We start from the raw sequence: 24496 nt of genomic DNA on the forward strand, positions 1-24496 counted from the left end.
CTCTGTAGCCACTGTTCCCCGCTGCCGTCCGGCAGGCACACTCCTTCCTGGGCCTGCGTTCAGGTCGCCCAGTTGTTGAACTGGCTGCATGGACCCTTTGCCATAATTACTTGTCGAGCCTCCTGTTTGGGGACACGCAGGCTATTCCCTGCATCACACTGAAATGATCAACCATGCAGCATGGGGCTGCAGGTCATGTGCGCCTGTCCCCCAGCTGCACAGCCCAGGTCCCCAAGGGCATTGACCCAACACCCCATGTCCTGTCACCAGCCTGCCTGTGGCTGCAGCCTGGGGACAGTGGCAGCGCTTGTTCTTTGAGAGCCTCGCTCTGGACGGTGGTCTGGGGGTCGTGAATGTCCTTCCTTTGTGACCTGTTCCATGCTCTTGGCATTCGTCTTTTTGGCCCCTGTGGAATGTCATGAACTTGTCCCCCTTCAAGGGAGGAACCTTTCATCACTTCCCACAGCTGTTCCCCGGATTTCTCACTCGCCGTTCAGCCTTGTTTTGGAGGCTCTTTGCTGGATGGAGGTTTTGCTTCTAAATTGGTCTTGCCCTTCTCCATCTCTGGACCCAGCGTCCTGCTGGGCAGGTACCTCCTGACCTGGGGTATACTGAGCCCCTGTGCCTGGGGGGGACGGGGTGGCAGCTGGCTAGCCAAAGTCCAGGCAGTGGGGAACCCTGAACAGGATACCCTCAAGGGGGTGTCAGGAGCAGGGAGGGTGCCAGCCTCCCTCCTGGAGTTAGGGGGAGAGTTGCTGGCTCACGGCCCTTCCTGCACCCTCAATTATAGATGACAGCACTGTCTGTCTCCCTCTCTGTCTTCCCTCTCTGACCTGGATCACAGGGCTCCCGCGCGGGATCAAAGGCAGCCAGCGAGGGGTGGCCCTTCCCGGGCAGGAGCAGCTGGGAGTGTGGCTGGCATGGTGCACCCTGCTGAGACCTGGGCCCCATCTGTCCTTGCTGTCAGCACAGGGAGCTGCATAGAGACACCCTCCTCTTCCTGGGGTCCTCTGCTTCACCTCTCCTGCCTCAAGAAGGCACAGCTTTGTCCCCCGGGGTCCCAGGCCTCAGGACAGCCTTCCTGTGCCCAAGCCTTGCGTCCAACCCCTGAGCTACAGCAGAGCTGCTGTGTCTGCCCCGCTAGCAGAGCTTGAACCCCAAGTAGGTCTCTACCCACGTGCAGCTTCCTGGTGGGTGCTCATCCTCTCCCAGGGCCTGTGTGGGGCTGGTCCCAGTAGACTACCAAGACCCTTCTAGGCACACCACTGTCAGACCCCTTCAGCAGGAGTGAGTCCACAGTCCAAGGGAAATCAAATTTGGCCACTGGGTCTTTATGATGGCCCCTCTGAGAAGGTGGTCAGGGCTAACCTCGAGAAGACTGGCCACAGCAGGTGGGTGAGGGCCTCGGAACCTTGCAGGCAGCAGGGTCAGGAGGGTGGCCGATGGAGTGGGGGGCGTGGAGGTCCAGGCAGGGACGCGTGGGTCAGGATGTCATGCAGAGGCAGGCTGGCGGGAGGGTAAAGCTGTCCGTCCCCGGAACGCTGTGGGTCATCTGGGCACTGTGCCCAGATTCATAGCAATCCCATTTGACAGAGTAGAACTGCCCCATAGGGTGTCCTAGGCTGTAATCTTTACAGGAAGGAGCCCTGGTGGCACAGTGGTTAAGCGCTCAGCTGCTCACCAAAAGCTTGGTGGTTTGGACCCACCAGCCGCTCTGCTGGAGAAAGGTGTGGCATCCTGCTTCCATAAAGATTTACAGCCTTGGAAACCTTATGGGGCAGTTCACCTCTGTTCTGCAGGGGAGCTATGAGTCGGAGTCGACTGGACGGCAATGGGGTTTTTTGTTTTTTGTTTTTGTTTTTAATTTTTACAGGAGCAGATCGTCAGGTCTTTCTCTGGTCGAGCCGCCAGGTAGGTTGGAACCATCGACCTTTTGGTTGGCAGCCCAGCGCGTCATCATTGTTCCGCCAGGGCTCCTTCACATAGCCAATGAGTATCTGAAAGGATGTTCAGTGTCATGAGTAAGGAAATGCCAGCTGGTTTAGCAGCGGGGCCCGGGCCACAGCTGATGGGGGGCAGAATCCTGCGGCTGACAGGACCCTGAGCAGAAGTGTTCATGGCTTCGGTCAATAGGCACATCAGCCACGCTGTGAGTGACCACCGTACTGGCTAGATCTGGGTTGTGCTGCCTTGTCCTGGGGCACCCTGAGCTGCTATAATGGGACACGGGACACCAAGATGGAGTGGTTCACAAAAAACAGAAGGGAAGCAGGCGACCCAGAATCCCAGAATCGCGATGGAGCGAGCACTCCTGCAGATGACTGCTGCTCCGTCCTGCTGCTCTGTCCTTTGGCTGCCAGCTGCTGGGGGGTGGGCCGGGGCAGGTGGGGCAGCGTTCTGGTTCCTGACGGCAGGGGGCAGGGCCAGGATAGGTGGGGGTGGGGTTCCAACTCCTGAGGGCAGGGAGCGAGGGGCAAGTGGGGGCTGGGTCTGATTCCTGGAGGCAGAGGCAGGGGACCCGACTGAGGCCCATTTCTCTCCTTGGAGCTCGCTGTTCAGAGCGCGTTTGGCAGCCCCACAGTGTGCGTGTCCCTCCCCATCATTGTGAGCCTCCATTCATGATTGGGGTGTCTGCTGGACCCAGCAATGACCCAGCTCCAGGCTGTAGGAGGTAACTGTCCCCCACCTGGGGGTTCCTGGAACCCCCATGGAGGTCGCCCATCAGACAGCAGACACGTGTCGTCTTGAACGCTGGCTTCGGTGTTTAAGAGGATGTTGGGGTAACCCGGGTCCCTGCCACACTCGGCAGGTTTACAACACATTCTGTGCATGTGGTGCGCATATGAGAGCTTAGGGAGAGGAGCAAGCGGCAGCCACCCAGGTGGTCACCCAGGGTGTGAGTTCCCCATGGCTGCTGGAACAAAGCACCACAAAGCCGGTGGTTTACAAGGACAGAACTTGATTCTTTCACGGTTCTGGAGGCTGAGAGTCCAAATCAGGGTGCCGGCCATGTCATTTCCTTCTGGAGTCTCTGAGAATCTGTTCTCCGCCTCCCTTCCAGCTTCTGGTGGCCGCCAGCAAACCTTGGCGTTCCTTGGCTTGTAGACACATACCTCCCATCTCTGCCGCCATCTTCCCTCTGTCTGTGTCTCTGTGTCTGTTTTCTTATAAGAACACCTGTCATTGAATTAGGGCCCACCCTACCCTGGTAAGACCTTATCCTAACCAATTACATCTGCAAAGACCCTGTTTCCAAACAAGCTTACGTTCTGAGGAGATCTGTTGGCATAGTGGTTAAGCGCTCGGCTGTTGACCAAAAAGGTTGGTGGTTCAAACCAGCTGCTGTATGGGAGAAGCTGTGGGAGTCTGCTTCTGTACAGATTACAGCCTTGGAAACCCTAGGGGGCAGTTCTACTCTGTCCTGTAGGGTTGCTGAGAATTGGAGTCAACTCAATGAAGTGGGCTTGGTTTCTGATTTTATCCACCCCGCAACCTTCAGGCTCCTTTTGCAGCACTGCTTGCTGCAGCTTTGGTGTTGGTGTTTACGAGGCACAGGCGTTATCACACACCCACCCTCTGAGCCAGCCCTTGTGTCCTCCAGGAGGTCAGAGGCTCTAGCCATCCACACACGGACCATCAGCACTGCCATGGTGGATAGGAAGTGGGGAGGAGAGTGACGGGTCATGGAACAGCCCATAAAGTTGTGAGTGCAGCTGTGACCTGCCGTGCCTGGCGTGGCAGTGCAGGTGTGTGCACCTGTTTGTGGAAGAGCGGGGACAGGACTGGGGGGCACTGGTGACCCTGCACCACGATGGGGGGTGTTGCTGTTGGGACCACGGTGTTCTGAAAACAGAAATGGCTCTTGCGGGAGTTTGAGTGAAACCTTCTGTATCTATTAAAATCCAGCAAACTTGTTGCTCGGTCTCTGGGGTGCAGCGCTTAAGACGATCATTCCACCCATGTGCCTGGACACGGGGAGATTGAATTGCGTGGCCTGTCATCTGCATTTTGCCAGGCGCTGCCCCAAAATGTCAGAGGGGACCCCCACCACTGTGAAATCCAACCCCCAGCAAACTCCCAAATGCCCCGCCGGGAAGAAGGATGGCAAGCAAGTCTTGGAGCAGTCTGGTGTGGGGGCTCGGGTGGGAAGTGAGGCAGTCCAGCTCCAGGGCAGCTGCTGGCCCGAGTGGGTGACCGTCCTTGAGGGAAGGGCTCATGGACGCGAGGGTGAGCCCAGGTGCCAAGGTGGCGGCGACCAGCGCGGTGGATCTTTAAGGAGTTTGGCCGCAACCCTGTGTCTTGGTTATCTAGTGCTGCTATAATGGAAATACCACAAGTGGAGGGCTTTAACAAACAGAAACTTATTTTCGCACAGTTTAGGAGGCTAGAAGTCCATATTCAGGGTGCTGGCTCTAGAGAAAGGCTTTCTCTCTATATCGGCTCTGGAGAAGGTCCTTGTTCCTTGTCTCCTTGGAGATTTCCATGTGGCTTGGCATCTCTCTTCCCTCATCTCTGCTTGCTGGCTTGCTTGTTTAATCTCTCTTATATCTCAAAAGAGATGGGCTCAAGACACACCCTACGCTAATCCTATCTCATTAGCATAACAAAGACAACCGATTCCCAAACGGGATTATAACCGCAGGCATAGAAGCTAGGATTTACAACACATATTTTGGGGGAACACACCTCAACCCATAACACCCTAGGCGGTGGAGGCTGTGGGGCTGGCCAGGCAGTGGCCGTGGGGTTGCCCTGGTGTCCTGGGGAGCCATGTGTGCACGTGTGTGTGTGCGTGTGTGTGTGCATGTATATGTGCATGTCTGTGCACATGTGTGAATGCACGTGTGTGTGCGTGTACACGTGTGTGCACGCATATTTGTGAATGCACTGTGTGTGTGCCTGTGAATTCACATGTGTGCATGTGTGTATGCGTGTGTGTTCATGCATGTGTGTACGTAGTTGTGATGCACTGTGTGCATATGTGTGAATGCATGTGCGTGCCTGTGTGTGAATGCATGTGTGCCTGTGTGTGAGTTCACATGTGTGTGCATGTTTGTGTGCATGCATGTGTTCGTGTCTGTGTACATATGCATGAATGCACCTGTGTGTGCATGTGTGTGCATGTGTGAGTGCATATGTGTGTGCATATGTGTGTGCGTGCATGTGTTCGTGTGTGCGTGCACGTGTGAATGCACGTGTGTGCGTGCATGTGCATACATGTGTGTGCATTCGTGCATGTGTATACAGGGAGCCTCTGTCCTGGTCTGCATGGCTGGGGGGAGGAGGGTGGGTAGGAGAGGCCTAGCAAGTTGGGGCTGCTGGGTGGGCAGAGAGTTGCATCCTGGCCCCAAAGACACCCTGGCTCCCAAGCTGCAGACCTAGCGGAGGGCTCGAGTGCCCGAGAGACCACTGTGGGTGTCAAGGGCCACGTAGGCCTGGGACCCACGCCGGGAGGGCAAGAGCCCACCAGAGGCCCGAAGGGGCCAAAGGGGAGGTTTGTGGGAGGAAGAATGCTGCTGGGGTGGAGGCAGTTTAGAGTGACGCACAGCCACCCAGCTGCTCCGGGCAGTGACGGGGGAGGCAGACAGTGGCTGTGGGCAAGCGGCAGGCTTGGGCAGGCGGGCACGGAGGGGCATGGGGAAGGGGGTGCTGACGGGCGTAGCACCCAGGGAGGGGGAGTTGGAGCTGGACCCTTCCCTAGGGTTCTGAGCGAGGGGCCAGACCGGGAGCAGGTGGGGTCCCAGGGCTATGGGGAAGGAGGTCGCGGTTGCCCCAAGTCAGGAGAGCTCTATGCAGCTAGGGGGCTGCCTGAGGGTGGGGGGCTGCATCCTGGGGGCGGTGTCGGGTGCCCCATGGGGTCTGAGCCACCACCCTCTCTCCTCTGCAGGCCTTGTGAAGCTGGGGATTCACTGTGTCACGTGCCAAAAGGTCGCCATCAAAATTGTCAACCGGGAGAAGCTCAGCGAGTCTGTGCTGATGAAGGTGAGAGGGAGACCTGGCCAGGCTTGAGGACAGCACTGGTGGGGGTAGGGCCAGGGCTCAGGGGTAGGGCCTGGGGGTTTGTTAAGTGTTCCGCAAGTGGTTCTGCCCCTTTCTGCTGGACACCGACAGGGCTGCTTCCTGGGCTTTGCCCACTGCCCCTCCTCTGCTGGCGACCCCGCCAGGCCTCTGGTCAGCTGCAGCCAGGTCCCCCTATTTTCCTGTGGATATGAGCCAGGCACACCCTGGCATGGGGGTACAGGCCCACGAGGTGGGTGGCAGGAAGCCTGTGGCCCAGTGTTGGTGCTGCTTGGACCTACTGGGCAAGCTGGCTGGGCCTCAATTTCCCTAACCAAAGTCTGGAGGAGCGCCTTGCCTCTGAGGGTAGAAAAGAGGAAATGAAAAGACTGAAGGACTCCACTCAGCCTCCTCCCCCCTCCCTGATATCTCTCTCCTTCCTACTATTTTTGCCTCCCTCCTCTTCCCTCCCGCTAGAGGGCAGACTTGGCATCGAGGAGGCCCAGCCTGTCCCAACTCCTCCACTGGGGCCTGAACTCATGTGATGGGCAGACCACAGATGGGATGGGGACTCCTGGAGTCTGCCCAGACTCCATAGGGAGGGACCTTTAGGGCTTCTGGGGTTCCCAGTCGGCAGCCCTGCTCCCCTCACCCTGGCACCTGGGCTTGGGGTCAGCTGAGACCTCTACAGCCTGGGAAGCCCCCCTGCCCCGTCTCCTCCAGGGGCAAGGAGGCCGGAAGCTGGCCTGACCTAACCTGGCCCTCACTGCCTCCCTGGTGGCAGAGTGGAGGCTCTCCTGAGCCCCCTGCCCTTGGGGACAGTGCATCCCTGATTGTTCTCTCTCCCAGGCAAAACTGGGGAACCAGCTGGCTGCAGAGACTAGTGGGGGAGGGGGCTGTTGCTCTGTCTAAGGTGGGAATGATGTCCTCTGACTGCTGGGGACAGGGATAGACTTGGGTGTGCCAAAGATGGGAAGCTAGGCACCCGAGGGGAGACAGGCAGTTTTAAGAGGAGGTGACAGTAACTTGGATGGGGTGGGGGCTGTGTAGGTGTGAGGGGCAGGTGGGTTCCAACGTGGCCTTGAAGCTGAGGATGTGGTGCGAGAAGGGGGGGTCAGGGACAGTGCCTGGCTGGGGGGACAAAGGGAGGGTCTGCCAGGGGGTGGGGGACAGGGACTCAGTGTTCAGTGGGGGTGCCTCAGGTTCAAGATGCTGCGAGGGACCCAAATGGGGAGACAGGAGCTTGATGGGGGGCGGGGGGAGGTAGATACGATGGGAGTGCCCTGCGAAGGCCTAGAGGCATGAGGGGCTGCAGCCAAGACCCACGGTGTCCCTGTGTCCCTGTGTCCCTGCTAGGCTCCACCATGACTCACGGGGACTCCTGGGCCTGGCCCCTCTGCAGCGACTGGCAGGGCCACTGACCCAGTGATTAGATTGGGGGCTAGGGGCATGGTGGAGTCCTCTGACTGCTGGGGACAGGGATAGACTTGGGTCTATCAGCTGCCACAGTGGCCTGTTGAGAAGTAGGACAGTCATTTGGGTCTGAGTGTCCTTGGTCCAGGGTGCTCCCAGAGGCTGGGGAAGGGCAAGGAGGCTGTGCTTGGGGCCACTTCTGCCCCCCGAAAGGTCCTGGGACATGCTCTACCCTCCCCCCTCAGGAGCAATGCCAGCTGGAGGGCTGTGGATTTTGGGGGGGCACACACTGAAGGGTCTGCCCGTGCCCTCACACCCTACAGCACACTCGCACACATGTGCATATGGGGCCCCACATGGGCATATGCCCTCACACGTGTACACACGCACAGACACGGGCACACATATGTACACATACATGCATGTACACGTACATGAGCACACACATATATGGGCACACATAGGTACACATACACGGGCCCACACAGGCATACACACATACACAGGGACACACATATGCACACACATACGGGCAACCCACACCACACCAGCACACTGCATGCCTGCAGCTCTGCCTGAGGCCTGGCCTCGCCCACAGCTGCTCTGAGCCAGCCCCTTGGTCACCAGGCCAGGCCAGGCCAGGCCCCTGCCCTCCCTGGCTCTTGTACAAAGCGGCACTGTCCAGCATGGCCTCCTTGGCTGTCCTGCTTTATGGAGGGAGAATGCACCCCATGTCAGTTGGCAGAGGAGCTGCCCTGCCCTCTGGCGGGAAGCCCTTGGAGACCACCTCCCCAAATCTCTGGGCACAGGCGCTGAAGCCAAGACTCAGATGTGAGGGGCAGCTCAGGGTGGCTCAGGCCCAGGGTCTGGGGACGGGACAGGCCACCTGGCTAGCACCAGGCTTTCCTCATTTCCGGGCAGGTTAGTGTGGTGAGGGGCTGTGGCTTCAGGGGCTGCCCAGACCCCACCTGTGGATGGCCTGCCAGCTGGGCATGGAGCCCTCACCCAGGCCTCACCACTCTCTCGGTGGTAGAGGAAGGCTGCAGGCAGGCGTAGCCCTGGGGCCCTGGGGCCCTCCTCAACCTCAGCCCCTGCAGGGTTGCACTGCATCTCTGTCTCCTCCACCAAGTGAAGACCCTGTGAGGGCAGGACGAATGGCCCATGTCCCTCTCTGTTCCCTCACACCCCACACCCACATGAAAGTGCCCCACCTGTGGCCCTGGCAGCCATGCCCCTACACCCACACCCCTCCTGCTGCACCCCTGCACCTGTACCCTGGCTGCCACATCCCTGCACCTGCACCCTGTTGGCCATGATCCTGTACCCACACCCTGGCTGCCACGCCCCTGCACAGCACCCTGTTAGCCACGACCCTGCGCCCACACCCTGGCTGCCACGCCCCTGCACCCGCACCCTGTTGGCCATGATCCTGTACCCACACCCTGGCTGCCACATCCCTGCACCCGCACCCTGTTGGCCATGATCCTGTACCCACACCCTGCCTGCCACGCCCCTGCACAGCACCCTGTTAGCCACGACCCTGCGCCCACACCCTGGCTGCCACGCCCCTGCACCCGTGCACTGGGCCCCTGTACCTGCGTCCTAGCCGCGACACCCCTGCATCCCTGCCCTGTGCCGTGACACCTGTGTCGGGCTGCAGCCCTGAAGCTCTGCTCTCTCTGCAGGTGGAGCGGGAGATAGCCATCCTGAAGCTCATAGAGCACCCACACGTCCTAAAGCTGCACGACGTTTATGAAAATAAAAAATATTTGTAGGTATTGCTGGGTTTGGAGAGCTGGGGTGGCCGGAGGTGGGGCTGCTCAGATTGCTGGGTTTGGAGAGCTGGGTGGCCGGAGGTGGGGCTGCTCTGACGGGGGAGAGGGGCTGGGGCAGGCAGGCACTGGGTCAGGGACTGCAGCCCCCACTGGCAGGACCTGGGTCTTGGAGCACCCACTGCTGGGGGCAGGGCTGGTGAGTGGTATCCATGGAGGGCCGGGGCAGGGGTGGAGGGACTCAGCAAAGGGGACGGAGTCTGATGGGTGAGCACCAGTCTGCACCGGTCCCTGCTTCTTCACCAGACCCCTGGCCTGCTCTATTGAAGCCTTGTAGAGCCACCAAGGCTGGGAGCTCCCTCCCACCACTACTGGGTTGAGAGGCAGGGGCCACCTGGGCACACCTGGCCCCAGAGAGCCTTCTGGCCCTCCCCCCACTCTCCCCAGGGCTGGTACTGGAGGTCCTACAGACCTTCCCACACTTCCACTGAGCCTGTGCGCCCTCTGCCCTGTCTGTTCCTCTACCCTCTGGCTTGGGGTCCCTCACCCCTGTCTGAAGTCCTGCACACCTGCTGGTCCCACCTGGGGACACCCCTGCTTCTTGGCTTTCGCCCTGGGCTACTGAGCCAGCAGAGGCCAGTGGGACATATTGCCTGCCCCCTTCCTGGCAGGACTAGGGGTTCAGCAGGCATGGTTGAAACCCCAGCTCCACCCCCTGCTCCCTGTGTGTTTCCAGGCAAGTCACCTGATCCAGTGGCCTTGGTACTCACTCTCCTGGGAGTGGGGTGGCAGTGGGGGAGTGGGATCACAGAGCAGGAATGCACCCCAGCTCTGCCAGGACTGTGTGTGTGGCCTCAGCAAGGCCCTTGTGCCCTCTGTGTGTGTATGTGGGGGTGGGGGGGTGGGGAGGAGCGGATTCAGGGGTGACTGAGTGAGTGAGGAGAGGCACACAGAGTGCTGCCCTGGGAGGCCCTCCTGGTCCCCGACTCCAACTCCTGTCGCTCAGCAGGAAGCTTGGCCAAGGGTGGCATTCTTGATTTCTTCAGTGCCAGGGTTCTTGGGCCCTAGGGTCCTCTGTAGCTTGTGTCCTGAGCCCTTGAGTCTGTGAGTCCTTGAGTCCTGGGTCCTAGGATCCTTTGATCCTTAGGTCCTAAAGTCATGGAGTCCTTGGGTCCTTGGGCCCTAGAATCCTTTGTTCCTTGGGTCTTTGACTCCTTGAGTCCATGGGTCCTTGAGTCCTTGGACCCTAGGGCCCTTTGTTCCTTGAATCCTGGGGTCCTTGAGTTCTTGGGTCCTAGGGTCATTTGTTATTTGTGTTCTTGAGTCCCTGGGTCTTAGGGGCTTTAGGTTCTTGAGTCCTGGGTCTTAGGGTTCTTGGGTCCTGAGCCCTGGGTCCTAGAATCCTTTGTTCCTTGGGTCCTTGGACCCTAGAGTCCTTTGTTTCCTGGGTCCTTGAATCCTTGGGCCCTAGGGTTCTTTGTTTCTTGGGTCCTGGGATCCTTGAGCTCTTGGGCCCTGGGGTCCTTTTTTGTGTCCTTGAGTCCTTGGGTCTTAGGGTCCTTGAGGCCTTTAGTCTGTGGATCCTTGAGTTCTTGGGTCCTGGGCCTTAAAGCTTTGTTTCTTGGGTCCTAAAGTCCTTTGTTCTTTGGGTCCTTAGACACAAGGCTGAGCTGCCTGCCTTGCTCGGTATCAGTGGCCAACACCAATAAGGTGCCTGCTGTGCCACGCAGGATAATATTACCTCAGTGGGGATGAGGATGCATGCTAGCCTTGTCTTACAAACCAGGAAATGGGCAGGAGCATTAGGACTAGTAAAGGGCTGCGCAGCTGGTTGGCACTGAGCAGGGCAGATGCTCAGCCTGGGCTGCCTCTCAGAGACACCCCAGGGGAACCTGGCCCCCTCTCCCCTGCTGTTCCAGCTACACACAGCAGGGCTTTGCTCTCACCCTCTCCCCTCCCTGGATCCCTGGCAGACCTGCTCAAGTGTCACCTCCCAGGCCATTCTTGGCCCCCACCTCCTGAGCCCCCTGTCTTGAGCTGCTGGTTGGGGCTCCCTGAGGGCTGAGGGTGTGTCTGATTCAGCCGGTACCCAAGAGCACAGCCTGGGCTGGTGTGTTAGTCGCCCAGTGCTGCTATAACAGAAATACCACAAGTGGATGGCTTTAACAAAGAGAAGTTTATTTTCTCACAGTAAAGTAGGCTACAAGTCCAAATTCAGGGTGTCAGCTCCAGGGAAACAGTTTCTCTGTCGGTTGTGGAGGAAAGTCCTTGTCCTCAATCTTCCCCTGGTAGAGGAGCTTCTCAGGCACAGGGACTCCATGTCCAAAGGACGCGCTGTACTCCTGGTGCATCTTTCTGGGTGGTATGAGGTCCCCGCTCTCTACTTGCTTCCCTTTCCTTTTATCTCTTGAGAGTTAAAAGGTGGTGCAGGCCACACCCCAGGGAAACTCCCTTTACCTTGGATCAGGGAGGTGAGCTGGGTAAGGGTGGGGTTACAATCGCACCCTCATCCTCTTAACATAAAATTACAGTTGCAAAATGAAGGAAAACCATTCAGTATTGGGAATCATGGCCTAACCAAGTTGACACATATTTTGGGGGGTATACAATTCAATCCATGACAGCTGGCTAGGGAGGGGCTTGTAGGGCAGAGACAGGAGGTGGGCCAGTGACCTCACTTCTCCATCAGCAATGACAGGGCCTGGCACTTTCATCTTTTCGTCTTTGGACTGGCTGTTTCTTGCTCCCAGGCCCCGGGCACTCATAGGACTCCTCTGCCGCTGCCCTGCCCCATCCTCCCAGGACAAGTCCCAGGGACAGGAGGGTGCCAGGATGGGTGGGGTTAGGACACCTTACAGGCTGTGACAATGTGGAGGTGGGGCAATGGCTCTTTGTACTGGAGGCTGGTGGGTGCTGGGATGTGGTGACATGAGGTGTTGGGGTGGGGGATGGGGTAGTGGCCGTAGCCTCTGGCTGGCACTGTGCTGGCTGGTGGGACGACCTTGAGAAGCTGCGTACCCCGTGTGCACCAGCCTGATGTGCCTGCTGTCTGTCACAGATACCTGGTGCTAGAACACGTGTCTGGTGGGGAGCTCTTCGACTACCTTGTGAAAAAGGGGAGGCTGACCCCCAAAGAGGCCCGCAAGTTCTTTCGGCAAATCATCTCAGCGCTAGACTTCTGCCACAGTCACTCCATATGGTGCGTGCCCCCAGGTGCTCCCATCCCCTCTTGCCCCCTTACCTGCTAGGTGTTCCTTGTCCCCCACAGATGCCCCATCCCCTGATGGCCCCCAGGTGCCCCTGTCCTCCTAGGTGCCCACTATTTGTGAGATGCCCAGTGCCCCCTTCCAGGTACCCCCCATCCTCCCAAAGTGCCCCCTCCCTTCTCCAGTGTCCCCCCAGCCTTCCCGGGTGCTGTCTTCCCCCCAGGTGTGCCACCTGTCCTCCCCTCCCCACCCTGACCCTGTCCTCCAGCCTGCTTGGAGCAGTGCCCCTCCCCCCGACCCCTCTCCAGGTGCAGGAGCCCCCTCTCAGCTTTTACAGGAGGCCAGGCCAAGGAACCCACTCCCGAGTGTCTGGGGGCCTCAGCTGTCTTTTGGGGCAAGTCAGGTGTTCTGTGAGGCCCTGGGCCACAGCAGGGCAGGCGGGGGAGGCGGGCGGGGGGAGCGCAGAGAAGCCCTGCGTTTCAGGCTGAGGAGGGCAGGGTGCAGGCCCACCAGGCTGGGGAGAGAGCCGGAGCCACTGGGGAGGGCGCGGGAATGCAGGGCGAGCCAGGAGGCAGGAAAGCTCCTGCACCCGTTTCATCCCCAAAAGACCGAAAGTAGAGCCGGTCCACGCCGGCAGGCCACTTCTGATTGGCTGGCTGTGACATCATCAGGCTGGGCTGCTATTGGCCACTTCTTTGTGTATATGGAGTTGGGGGAAGGGGAGGCAAGCTCTCGCAATGGTGCGGGGAGGGAAGGGGGTCGCCCTGGGGCTGTTAGAGTCAGGCTTTGAGCCCAGGGCCCTTGGGGCAAGGGGCATCTCCGAGGCCCCGGGGCTGCGGAGGGAGAGGCCGACACGCCCACCCGTGACGCAGCTTCAACCCGCCTTCCTCCCCAGCCACAGGGACCTGAAACCAGAAAACCTTCTCCTGGACGAGAAGAACAACATCCGCATCGCCGACTTCGGCATGGCGTCGCTGCAGGTTGGCGACAGCCTGCTGGAGACCAGCTGCGGGTGCGTGGGTGCGCCCGCTCTCTGCCCGGGGCCAGCCGGCTGACCGCTGAGAACCTGCGGAGTCTGCCCGCGTGGATGGGCAGCCACCCGTGGCCTCCCCCTCCTGGCCGCTGCCGGTGCTGCAACCCGGGTCCAGCCGGGGAGGAGGAGGTGGACGTACGGTCCAGTGCTGCTGCTCCCGCGGATCGCCCGTCAAGGCCAGGGCTGCGGGGCTCGAAGCTCCCAGCCCAGCCCTGGGGATGCCTCTACGAGACGGGCGGGAGGTGTCCAAAGCCAGACTGAGAAAGCTGCTAGTGGCTTTTGCAGCCAGGGAGACCCTGGGGCCTTTACTGCCCGCCCAGTCATGGGGCCCTGAAGCCAAAGGCCACCTTCTAGCCAGCCTGACCTCACTGGGGTTGGAGCTGGGGCTTGGACCCCCTTCCAGCACACAGCCTGGGCTCTGAAGCTGGGGGAGGGAGATGGGCCCGGCGGATGCCCTTGCCAGCCCGGACACCCTCGATCTCTTCCCCAGTTCTGCAAGGCTACTCTGCCCAGGTCACTACTCGCCCTGCTAGGGAGTGAGAGCTGGCGTGTAGGCACCCGCTCCGTGCAGACTTCTCCCTTCCTGAAGGCCCATCCCCTCAGGGCAGGCCTCTCCTCCATGCATGCCCCAGCCCCTCACATAGGCTCCTCCCCTCCGTACAGGCCCCTCCCTTTGCAAAGCCCCCCACCCCATACAGGCCCTTCCTTCAGCAAAGCCCCCTCAGGTGTCTGCTCTCAGTAGTGCCTGCCCCTACCCAGTCCCCATGGGGTTAGGACCCAGGACAGCCCAAGAGAGGTCTGAGCAGAATGCGGACAGCCTTGAACCCTCCCGTCCCACTCCCCCCTCCCCAACTCCGGCATCCAGGACATGGTCTTCTACGAGCATGCAGGGGGTTTGGGTTGTGGTGAGTTTGGCCCAGAGTCCCTGAGTGCATCCTGGGCAGCCGGCCTTCTCGGGGTCAGCGGGCTCGACGTCAGCCCGCGGCCCCACACTGGCGCATCCGCCCGGGGGGAGCGTGTGGGGGAAGGTGGAGGCTGGGGAATGGGCAAGAGCAGCACAGGGCCAGGGAGGGGCTTCGGGAGGCTGTGGGGAGCAAGAGGCACCCTCTTGTCAGTCTCCGCCCAGGTGGTCCGGGGGGTGGGCCCGGAGGCCCAAGCTGGAGGGTGCTGGAGAACGAGTCCTGCGCCTCGGCCGCTGACCTGCTGCTTTTGTTTTCAGATCACCCCACTACGCCTGCCCCGAGGTTATCCGGGTGAGTAGCTGGCGGCCCCAGCCCTGCTCCGGCCAAAGGGGCCTCCCCGCCCCCGGCCTGGGCACTCACGGGCCCTGCCCCACCCGAGCCCACCGCACCCGCAAAGACCCCAGGCTGGGCCCTGGGCCCCAGCCAAGACTTGGCGGTTGCCGTCCGCAGGGCGAGAAGTATGACGGCCGGAAGGCGGACGTGTGGAGCTGTGGCGTGATCCTCTTCGCTCTGCTGGTGGTGAGGCTCCGCCCGGTGCCACCCGGTCCTTTTTTTCTCTTCCTCTTCCTCTCTGCACCTCACGCATTCCTTCTTCCCCCACCCTGCCCCGTGCCCGCCCCCTCCCCGCCCTCCACCCCCTCCCCGCCCTCCACCCCCTGGTCCTCTCTTCTATCGCACTTCTTCCCCGCCCACTCTTCCGCCCCGTTCCCCTTCTCCGCTCCTCCGCCCCCTTCTTCCCCTTCCCTACCTTTTCACTTCCTCCTGGCCCCTTTTTTCCTCTCCTTTCCCTTACCGCCTTCTCCCCATCCCCTACCCCCTCCCGTCTCTGTCCTCTCCCCGCCCGCCCCTCCCCCGGTGGCCCGCCCCTCCCCCGGTGGCCCGCCCCTCCCCCGGTGGCCCGCCCCTCCCCCGGTGGCCCGCCCCTCCCCCGGTGGCCCGCCCCTCCCCCGGTGGCCCGCCCCTCCCCCGGTGGCCCGCCGTGCGCGGAGCCGTGCGCGGAGCTGTCCGCGGTGCTGCCCGCAGGCCGGTCCGCGCTGACGCTCCCCTCGCCGCCCGCAGGGGGCGCTGCCCTTCGACGACGACAACCTGCGGCAGCTGCTGGAGAAGGTCAAGCGCGGCGTCTTCCACATGCCGCACTTCATCCCGCCCGACTGCCAGAGCCTGCTGCGCGGTATGATCGAGGTGGACGCGGCGCGGCGCCTCACGGTGCGTGGGGACCGCGCCGCCCCGGCCCGGCCTGCCTGGCCCTCGCCGGGGAGCCCCCTCCTGCGCCCCCGCGCACAGCCTGGGCCCGTCCGCGGTGGGCGCTCCTGCCTCGCCCTCCTCCCTGCCTGCCGCTCCCCTACACGACCCACCCAGCTCAGCCTTTCCCGGCGCTCCGAGGCCTCCCAGGGCCCCCCCCCCAGTGACAAGCGCAACTGCCACCGTCACCGGCGCCTTCGCCCAGGCACCCTCCTCGGGGGAAAGGACTTCCGTGCCTGCGGGCAAGGGGCGGGGAATGTTGGGGGTGTGAAAGTGTGTACCGCTGGGCGCAGGGCAGGCCTCTTCGTGCGGAACAGGGGGGATCATGATGTGTGCACGTGTTTGCAGTCGTATACACAGGTGTGTGTGCAGTTACGTGTGAGTACACAGGTGGGCGGCAGGGCAGACCTGTGCCTGAGTGTGGAAGAAGGAGAATCACGATAGGTGCACAAGTGTGTGTGCACATGTCTGTGCGCATAGGTATGTGTGCACGTGTGTGTATAGCTGCGTTGTACATGCAGAGGTGTGCGTACGTGTGTGTATACGTGTGTTGTACATGTACAGGTCTGTGCACATGTGTGTGTGAGTGCACATGTGTGTGAGTGCACAGGTGGGCAGAACAGGTCTGTCCCTGTGAGTGTGGAAGCAGGTGGATCATGATGTGTGCACGTGTGTGTGCACTCTGCATGCATAGTGTGTGCACAGAGCAGGTCTGTGCCAGTGGCTGTGGAACAGGGGTCATGATGTGTGCACTGGTGTGTATGTACAGGTGTGTGTGCGTGTGCACAGGAGGGTGATAGGCCCATGCCTGTCACTGCTACAGAGGAGGTCATGCACAGGTGGTGGCACAGGTATGCCCAGAGCTCTGCGTGTGCACGGGAGGCATGTGTCCACCATCCAAGGCCCAGGTGTGATGAGGCTGCCTGTGTGGTGTTCTGGTGCAAGCCCTCCATAGTCCCTACAGCCGTGAGCGGGGCATTGGGGGAGGGTTTGAGCGAAGCCACCAAGGCAGGGTTTACCCCACTCACACCCCGCCAGATAGGCTGGGGCCAGGATATTTGCCACAGGCTAAGGGCTCCCTGTGGGCTGGCCTTTCCGGGATGTGGGAGCTCACTTAGGGGCTGCCCTCTTCCCCCTCCCCAGCTGAGCTTGCCCTGTTCAGGGAGGAGAGGATGTGTCTGTGTGGCTGGGGCTGCCCTCCGAGCCTCCTGCTTGCACCTGCATTTTGGCCCCCGCCCTGCACACAGGTGGACCAGGCCCTCCTGCTCCCTGCCCTCCTCCCTCCAGGCCTCTCCCCCAGGACCACCAAGGGGGAGGCCAGGCCTGGCAGCACAGCAACCCCAGGGAGAGGTGCTCCTGCCTCCTGCTGCTTCCCTCCCCTCCTTCTGGCCCCTGCCCTGCCTGGAGCCCTGCCCCCAACCCCTTTCCTTCTCTAGGTTTGCTTTTCCTCTCCACTGGGGGATGCTGGCCTGGAGCCTCTGGGAGTGCAGCCACTCCCCAGCCTTCTCTCTCCCACCCCATCCCCTCTTCAGGCTTCTCCCTCTCACCCTCCTCCCTTCCCACCTTCTTCCCTCTCTTCTCCTCATTCTCCTCCCTCCTCCTCCCCACCCTCCTTCCCCTTCCCTCCTCTCCTCTCTGCCCTTCTCCTTCCTCCCCCTCTGGGGCCTCCTCCCCCCTTCCTGCCCCATCCTCCCCCTTACACCTTCTAATTTGGGCTCCTGTCCTTCCTCCGTACTAACTCCCTGTTTCTCTTTCCTTGTAGCTAGAGCACATTCAGAAACACATATGGTATATGTAAGTAGCTTTTCCACCCACTAATAGCTTGCTTTGCCTGTTGCTGTGGCCAGAGGACCTGCTAGGAAGGGGGGAGGGCACTGGCCCAGGGCAGGCCCTGTCCTGGCCCCCTGGGCTGCTGGCAGTGCTCAGAGGGACCCTCGCTGGCCTGCAGTGGTGCGGGCAGGACACAGGAAGCACGGGCAGGACACAGGAAGCACGCAGGGGCCGGGCACAGGGAGACCAGCAGGACCCCGGGTCCCAGGCCAGGGCCGGGCCAGGCCTCCCACCTTCCCCAGCCGCCTCAGGGTAGGGGTGGAGAAGTTGTGGGGGCCCGGGGGCAGTGACCATGGCGACACCCTGTCGTCCACAGAGGGGGCAAAAATGAGCCAGAGCCAGAGCAGCCCGTCCCCCGCAAGGTGCAGATCCGCTCACTGCCCAGCCTGGAGGACCTCGACCCGGACGTGCTGGACAGCATGCATTCCCTGGGCTGCTTCCGAGACCGCAACAAGCTGCTGCAGGACCTGTTGTCAGAGGAGTACGTGGGGGGGTGGGGGGGCAGGACCCGCTGTGGGGAGTGAATCTGCAGACGCAGGACCAGGACAGGACAGGCTGGGGTGGTGGGCAGGGCCTGCCATTGAGGAGTGTGTCTGTAGGTGAGGGGCCACAGTGGGTCAGGCTGGCCAGGAGGGGCTCGGGGGCAGGACCTGCTGTTGGGGAGTGTGTCTGCAGGTGAGGGGCCACAGCGGGTCAGGGTGGCCAGGGGTGGGGGGCAGGACCTGTTGTCCGGGAGTGCGTCTGCAGGTAAAGGGCCAGAGGGAGCCAGGAGGGCTGGGGCTGTGGGGCAGGACCTGCTGTCTGGGAGTGCATCTGCAGGCGAGGGGCCACAGCAGGTCAGGCTGGCCAGGAGGGCTGGTGCTTGGGGGTAGGTCCCGCTGTGGGGAATATGTCCAAGGATGACCCGAAAGCAATAGAGCAAGGGGGCCAAGCCGCATCTTCTGCCTGTGAGGACCCTCCAAGAGTCAGGAGGAAGAGGCCTGGAGAGCTGGGGTGTGGCCCTGGGAACTGGGAGCCCACCCACCACCACCACCCTCCTCCCTGGTGACTTTCTCTCTGCTGCAGGGAAAACCAGGAGAAGATGATCTACTTCCTTCTCCTGGACCGGAAGGAGCGGTACCCGAGCCACGAGGACGAGGACCTGCCCCCCAGGAACGAAATAGGTACGAGGTCCAGGGGCAGTCCGTGGCTGGCCCACTGCCTACACCCAGAGCCGGGTGCACAGGCTGAGGGTGCGGCCTGATCCCCATCTGTGCACAGACCCCCCCCGGAAGCGTGTGGACTCCCCCATGTTGAACCGGCACGGCAAGCGGCGGCCGGAGCGTAAGTCCATGGAGGTGCTCAGCGTGACGGATGGCGGCTCCCCCGTGCCTGCTCGGAGAGCCATTGAGATGGCCCAGCACGGTCAGAGGTACATGCTCCTGGGAGGCCTGGCTGGGTCTGCACTGGTACCACCCACGGCCAAGTTGGTCACCGGCTGGGCTGGGCTCCACTGGCTCGGGGTCTACTAAGGCCGGCGTGGAGGGGCATGGCTCTGGAGGGTTGGGCCGAGCTGAGCCGGGTGGGCTAGGCTAGGCTGGTCAGTGCTTGGCTTTGTTGGCCTGGTTGAGCTGGGCTGGGCTGGGCTGGGCTGGGCTAGGCTGGGGTATATAGGGTCAGGCTGAGCTGGGCTTGGCTGCACTGGGCTGGCCAGGCAGAGTGGGGCTAAGTTGGACTATCTTTGCTTTTTTGGCCTGGGTTGAGTTGAGCTGGGTTTAACTGAGCTGGCCTCGGCCATTCAGTGTAGCCTTGGGCTGGGCTAGTCTGGCTGTGGCTATTTTGTTGGGAGGCCTGGGCTGAGCTGGGCTGAGCTGGGAGGCCTGGGCTGAGCTGGGCTGAGCTGGGAGGCCTGGGCTGAGCGGGGCTGAGCTGGGAGGCCTGGGCTGAGCTGGGCTGAGCTGGGAGGCCTGGGCTGAGCTGGGCTGAGCTGGGAGGCCTGGGCTGAGCTGGGCCGGGTGGGTGGACTGGGCTGAGCTGGGCTGAGCTGGGAGGCCTGGGCTGAGCTGGGCCGGGTGGGTGGACTGGCTAGTTGGGCAGGCTGAGCTTCACTGAACTGGGCTGGACCAGTCCTGTTCTGCCTGGACCCCATGAGTGGCCTGTGTGTCCCTGGGATCCAGAGCAGCTGGCCAGGCAGGGCCACCCCCACCCCAATGCCATTCCTGCCTCTGGGTCACCTAACGTGGTGTGGGGCAGGTGGAACACAGCATGCTGGGGGAGTGATGACAGATCCACTGGGGAAGGCAGGGTGTTTGCCCCACAGAGCTTCCAGACGGATTCTGAGCAGGGCTGGGGACGGGTGAACCTGGGTGGGCACAGGCCCTCCTCCCTGGCCGGCGGCTTCAGTCACTCTGAGGACACAGTAGCCGCTACCTTACCCCCGTACCAGGGGCTGGGGTGCAGGATCAGGCTTGCCCCTAAGAAATTTGTTGGGAAACTCAGGGAGCCACAGGGCACTGACCACCCTCACAACAGCCAAGAGTGCTGGGTCCAGCTGCCTTGGGCTGGATCCTGATCCTCAGGCCTGTCCAGGTGGCCCCAGACCCTTCCCAGGGAACCAGGCCATGGCTCAGGCCACCCTCGGCTCCCAGAATGGGGCAGGGACACAAGGGGACCGGGAGGAGGTCCCTCCTGAAGCATTCTGGCTCGTGCCTGTCTTGGGCCCTATGGGCCCCAAGGAGGCACCCGCCCAGCAACCCAGGCCCATCCTGTAGTGGTCTGTAGACCCCAGCTCCATTTCCAGAGCCTTTTCTGGGGCTTCTCACTGGACCCCAGCAGTCAGGTCAAGTGCTGGTTCTGAGCCCCTCCCCACAAAGGCACCCCCTGCCACACCCACCTGCCGGGGGCTTCAGGGCAGGGGGACAGGAGACCACACTGCCCAGGCCCTGGCCCCCTGTGTGACCTCTAACCACCAGTCCCCTGGCTGCCCTGATCTAGTCTCCAGGCCCCATTGCTTCTAGGGTATGTGTACTGGTCTGGAGATGGGGTGTAGACCACAGGCTGCAGGCTGACCCTAGGCTACGGCCCACCCTGAAAACCTCTCTGTTTTGGTCCATCCCACCAGAGCTCCTCCCGAGTTGCTTTGCTTCCTCCTGGTTCGACAACATGCAGCTCTAGGTCCCCTGGCTGCCCATGGACGGCCACAAGGGGCCACCTACAGGGGCTGGGAGAGGCCCAGGGGCTGATGGTAGCGTTGATCATCTTCCAGGCCTGGCCAGCCACCCTGCCCGACAGGTCCCCCGTGCAATGCCCTCTCTCTACCCAGCTCCCTCTTGCCATTCACCGGCCTGGGGTCAGGTGGGCTCTGCCCCCCACCCCACTGCCCCTCTCAGCTGTCCCAGCCTCAAAGCCCTGGCCCATCCCAGACTGCCCGGCGTGGCTGCATTGTAACTCTGTTTTCTCGCTTTGTCCCTGCTGCAGTAAAGCAGTGTTCAGTAAAAGCCTGGATATCGCTGAGGCCCATCCCCAATTCAGCAAAGAAGACAGGTACACACCCTGCCCACCCGCCCCCACTCCCTGCCCACAGACGCTGTCCTGCTGCCCGGCATGGTGCAGCAGACGCGGATGGTGGGGGCTAGGCCCGGGGCCCCTTCCTGCCCCTCCCCCTCCCCCCTACAGCTTTGGGTCTGGGGTCAGGAGAGCTGAAGCCGAGGACCAGCCCGAGTGAGGGACACCCACCCCATGGCCCCCACAGCCCAGGGCTGGAGACCTGCACGGCTCTCCCTGCCCAGGACCCCACATGGCAGAGTACCCTTGGGGGCATGGCTGTGGTCTTGGGGTCATCTTGAAGGGCAGCCCAGGCAGTTCAGTGTGACCTGTGGCTCCTGAGAAGGGTGGGAGGAGGGGGGCCAAGGGTCTTACTTGGGCGATGGTGCTGATGCCTGCTCCTCCGGCCACTGGCAGGCCTCCCGCTGCTGGCAGTGGGGTCCTACCGAGCTCCCTCTACCTCCCATGCCTGCTGCCCCCCTCCCTCCCCTTCCCACCTGCGCCTACAGCGTAGAGTCCCAGGGCCACCAGGCAGACAGCGAGGGGGGGTTGTTTCCCACCCCCTCTTCATCCTGCTCCCCACATTGCCCTCCCTACCTGGGCCTACAGCTTAGAGTCCCAGGGCCACCAGGCAGATGGCAGAGGTGGGCGGGGGGGGCACTTCCTACCCCCTTTTCCTCCTTTCCTTTTCTGTTTCATGGAGGTCAGTGACAGGCTCCTGCCTCGGGCCCTGGGCGGCTGGGGGCTTCTTCTCAGGCCCCCACAGGAAAACCACAGGGCACTCAGCCACCCTCAAGACAACGCATGGGGTCCGGCTGCCCTGAGCTGGCTCCTGGCCTCCGGGTCTACATTGGGAGCTTGGCCGAGGGCTGAGGGCCCCTGTGATCTGCAGCAGGGTGGGCGGGGGTCACTGCCTCCTTCTCCAGCCTGCATGTTGGGTAGGGAGAGGTGTCACCTTGGGCAGCCCACAGGGGCCCAGGGTTCTGGCGTGGATTCGGGGGCCGGGACGCAGTGGGGGCGGCCCGTGGTGCCGATCACGCTCCTCTGTCCTCTTCTCTCCCACGGCTGCTGTGGCCCCTCCTGCTTCCTCTCTCAGGACAGCGGGTGCTGGCACCCAGGGGTGAGCAGACACTTGCTTCTGCTCCTCGCATGGCAGAGGGACAGCATGCCCAGGTCCGGTCTGGGTGTGCCTGGCCCCACCGTCCTGCCGGCGCCCACCAGCTTGCCCAGGCTCAGCCCAGGCTTTCATAGGACGGACTCAGGCGGCCATCGTTGGCAGCTTCGGGTGGGGGCGGGGTGCCGTGGACGTGGTCGGGCACCAGGATGCGAAGACTTGGGCCCTGGCCAGGCTCAGGGGCCAAGCTCGGGGCAGCAGGCTTGGGGAGAAAGGATTTGGCCTGCCTGGACTGGACAAGGCCCATGGGGGGGCGGGACCTGCCTGGGTCCAGTGCACAAGCAGCCCATGCCTCATCCTGGGTCCTTCTGTCCATCCTGGGCTTTTGAGTGGGGGAGGAGGGAGCCAAGACTGGCCATGCTTTGGGGGGGCTCTAATAGCTCCTGTATGCCCCGGGTGCTGGTGAGACTGGGGCATGGCCAGGGTTCTGGTTGGCCTCGGGGCTCTTGGTCAGGGTTGAGGCCTCCTGGAGGATCCATCTGGGAGGGGAGGAGGCAGGAGATGGCTGCCCCGCGCTCCCCCTGACATAGCCTCTCTGCCTATACCCCCAGGTCTCGGTCCATCAGTGGCGCTTCCTCCGGCCTCTCCACAAGTCCGCTCAGCAGCCCCCGGGTGAGTGACCCGACCCCCAGCAGCCCCTCAGCGTGCGGGGTGGGAAGGGACCCCAGGTGCCGTCACCCCATGACACTTCCCCTCGCCGGGGGATCCCTGGCCCAGCCCCCACGCACAGGCAGGCAGGGCCTCCACACCCCTTGCCCAGGCCTGGGACAGCCTGCGCGTGCTGCTGGGGGCCCCCCGGCTGCTGTTGCTGCACCCGCGTGGAGCTCTGCTAACTGCACGTTCTTTTGTTTTGTTTTCTCGTGTGTCTCGTGTTTTTTGTTGCACACCCGCCCCCGCCTGCCCTCCCCCCACCACTTGTCCCTGTGCTTGGGTTCCTCTGGTCTCCGGCTATGTGTTTGCATGCTGGTGCACGGGCATGCGGGCGCGCGCGGGCTGCTCGCGGCGTGGGCCCCCCTCGTGCCCCTTCGCGTGGTTCCCTTCCCCCGTAGCCTGTTAGGAAATTCCTCTTGCCCCTCCCGACCCCTGATCCGCCTCTCCTGGCTTGCCCCCTGGCCGCCTCCGCGGAGCCCGCAGCCTGTCGGAGCACCTCACGGCCCGGACGCGCCCCCCCAGCACCGACCCCGCGGCCTAACCCCCGGACTCAGACCCTGCCGTGCAAGGGCGCGCGTACCGACCGGCCGCTGCAGGGCGCCAGGTCCCACCCGCCCCCGGCCGGCGCCCAGGCTCGGCGCCCCATGGCCGCCGCGGGGCTCCTTGGGCCCCCGCCGGCCCCGCCCCCCGGCCCGCCGGCCCCCGCCCGGCTTCCGCCGCCCAGGACCGATCCAAACGCCAAATCTGTCCCTGCCATACAGGTGACCCCTCACCCCTCACCGAGGGGCAGTCCCCTCCCCACCCCCAAGGGGACGCCAGTCCACACGCCAAAGGAGAGCCCGGCGGGCACGCCCACCCCCACGCCACCGTCCAGCCCCAGCGTCGGGGGCGTGCCCTGGAGGACGCGGCTCAACTCCATTAAGAACAGCTTCCTGGGCTCGCCGCGCTTTCACCGCCGGAAACTGCAAGGTGGGCGGGGCTCGGGGCGGGGCGTGGGCGGGGCCCATGGCCGCGCACCTTCCCCAGGTCCTGGTTGTTGGCCCTGGGCCAGCTGTCGTCAGCGCCCTCGGTGCTTATGCGTCCCGGGGTCCGTGTGAGCGCACAGCAGAGCTGGTCTCCAGGGGCGCGGCGAGGCTCTCCCGGTCCCTTGACTCTTCTGCCCAGGCTCCCTCGGCTGCTGAGTCCGGGGGGTGGGGGGTGGTGTGGAGAGTCGGGAAGCCGCAAGGTCAGGGCAGCGGTGGCTAGGGGCCCACCGGCACCACAGCACGGCGGACTGGGCGCAGGGGACGCAGCGGGGCTTGTGCCTAGGGGCCAGAGAAGGCTTCAGCACCGGGGACGGGACAGCTCCATGGCCCCAGGCTCCTGCAACTGGGTCTCTCTGCCTGGACTGGGCGGGCTCTGCAGCAGGGACTGGAGGGAGCCTCTGGGCCAGTCAACCCCCAGCGTGCGGGGGTGGGGCCGGTGGGTGTTTTGGTCAGCCCCCGCAGGGTTGGCAGTCAGCACGCTTCTCTCTCCCTGCCGGTCCCACGTGCAGTCCCAACGCCAGAGGAGATGTCTAACCTGACCCCGGAGTCGTCCCCAGAGTAAGTGCCCCTGGTCCGCTGAGCCTGGGTGCCTCACTGGGGTAGGGGGGCATGTGGGCTTACACTGTGCGGGCTGAGTGATCAGCCGAGGGTTCTGAACAGGGGTGGCAG

The 24496-nt window shown here is 62.6% G+C and overlaps 1 protein-coding gene across 4 annotated transcripts in view; it reads left to right on the top strand.

The window, feature by feature from the left end:
- The first annotated feature begins 1405 nt into the window (after nucleotides 1–1405).
- BRSK2 (BR serine/threonine kinase 2) overlaps nucleotides 1406–24496 on the top strand; it is a 35116-nt gene continuing 12025 nt past the window's right edge. For 3 of the 4 annotated variants that reach the window (XM_064287556.1, XM_064287558.1, XM_064287557.1), the window contains exons 1-11: nucleotides 13126–13400; nucleotides 14641–14674; nucleotides 14834–14902; nucleotides 15443–15589; nucleotides 17388–17419; nucleotides 17772–17936; nucleotides 18521–18618; nucleotides 18716–18866; nucleotides 22703–22763; nucleotides 23564–23771; nucleotides 24337–24385. In XM_064287556.1, coding sequence (XP_064143626.1) covers nucleotides 13126–13400; nucleotides 14641–14674; nucleotides 14834–14902; nucleotides 15443–15589; nucleotides 17388–17419; nucleotides 17772–17936; nucleotides 18521–18618; nucleotides 18716–18866; nucleotides 22703–22763; nucleotides 23564–23771; nucleotides 24337–24385 — 1289 coding nt within the window. Of the gene's footprint in view, nucleotides 1912–5887; nucleotides 5983–9095; nucleotides 9182–12240; nucleotides 12382–13125; nucleotides 13401–14640; nucleotides 14675–14833; nucleotides 14903–15442; nucleotides 15590–17387; nucleotides 17420–17771; nucleotides 17937–18520; nucleotides 18619–18715; nucleotides 18867–22702; nucleotides 22764–23563; nucleotides 23772–24336; nucleotides 24386–24496 lie in introns of those variants that run through there. The other variant, XM_064287559.1, reaches the window with a different exon arrangement.

Source organism: Loxodonta africana, chromosome 7 (genome assembly GCF_030014295.1).
Source record: "Loxodonta africana isolate mLoxAfr1 chromosome 7, mLoxAfr1.hap2, whole genome shotgun sequence".
In the NCBI taxonomy this organism is placed as follows: Eukaryota; Metazoa; Chordata; class Mammalia; order Proboscidea; family Elephantidae; genus Loxodonta; species Loxodonta africana.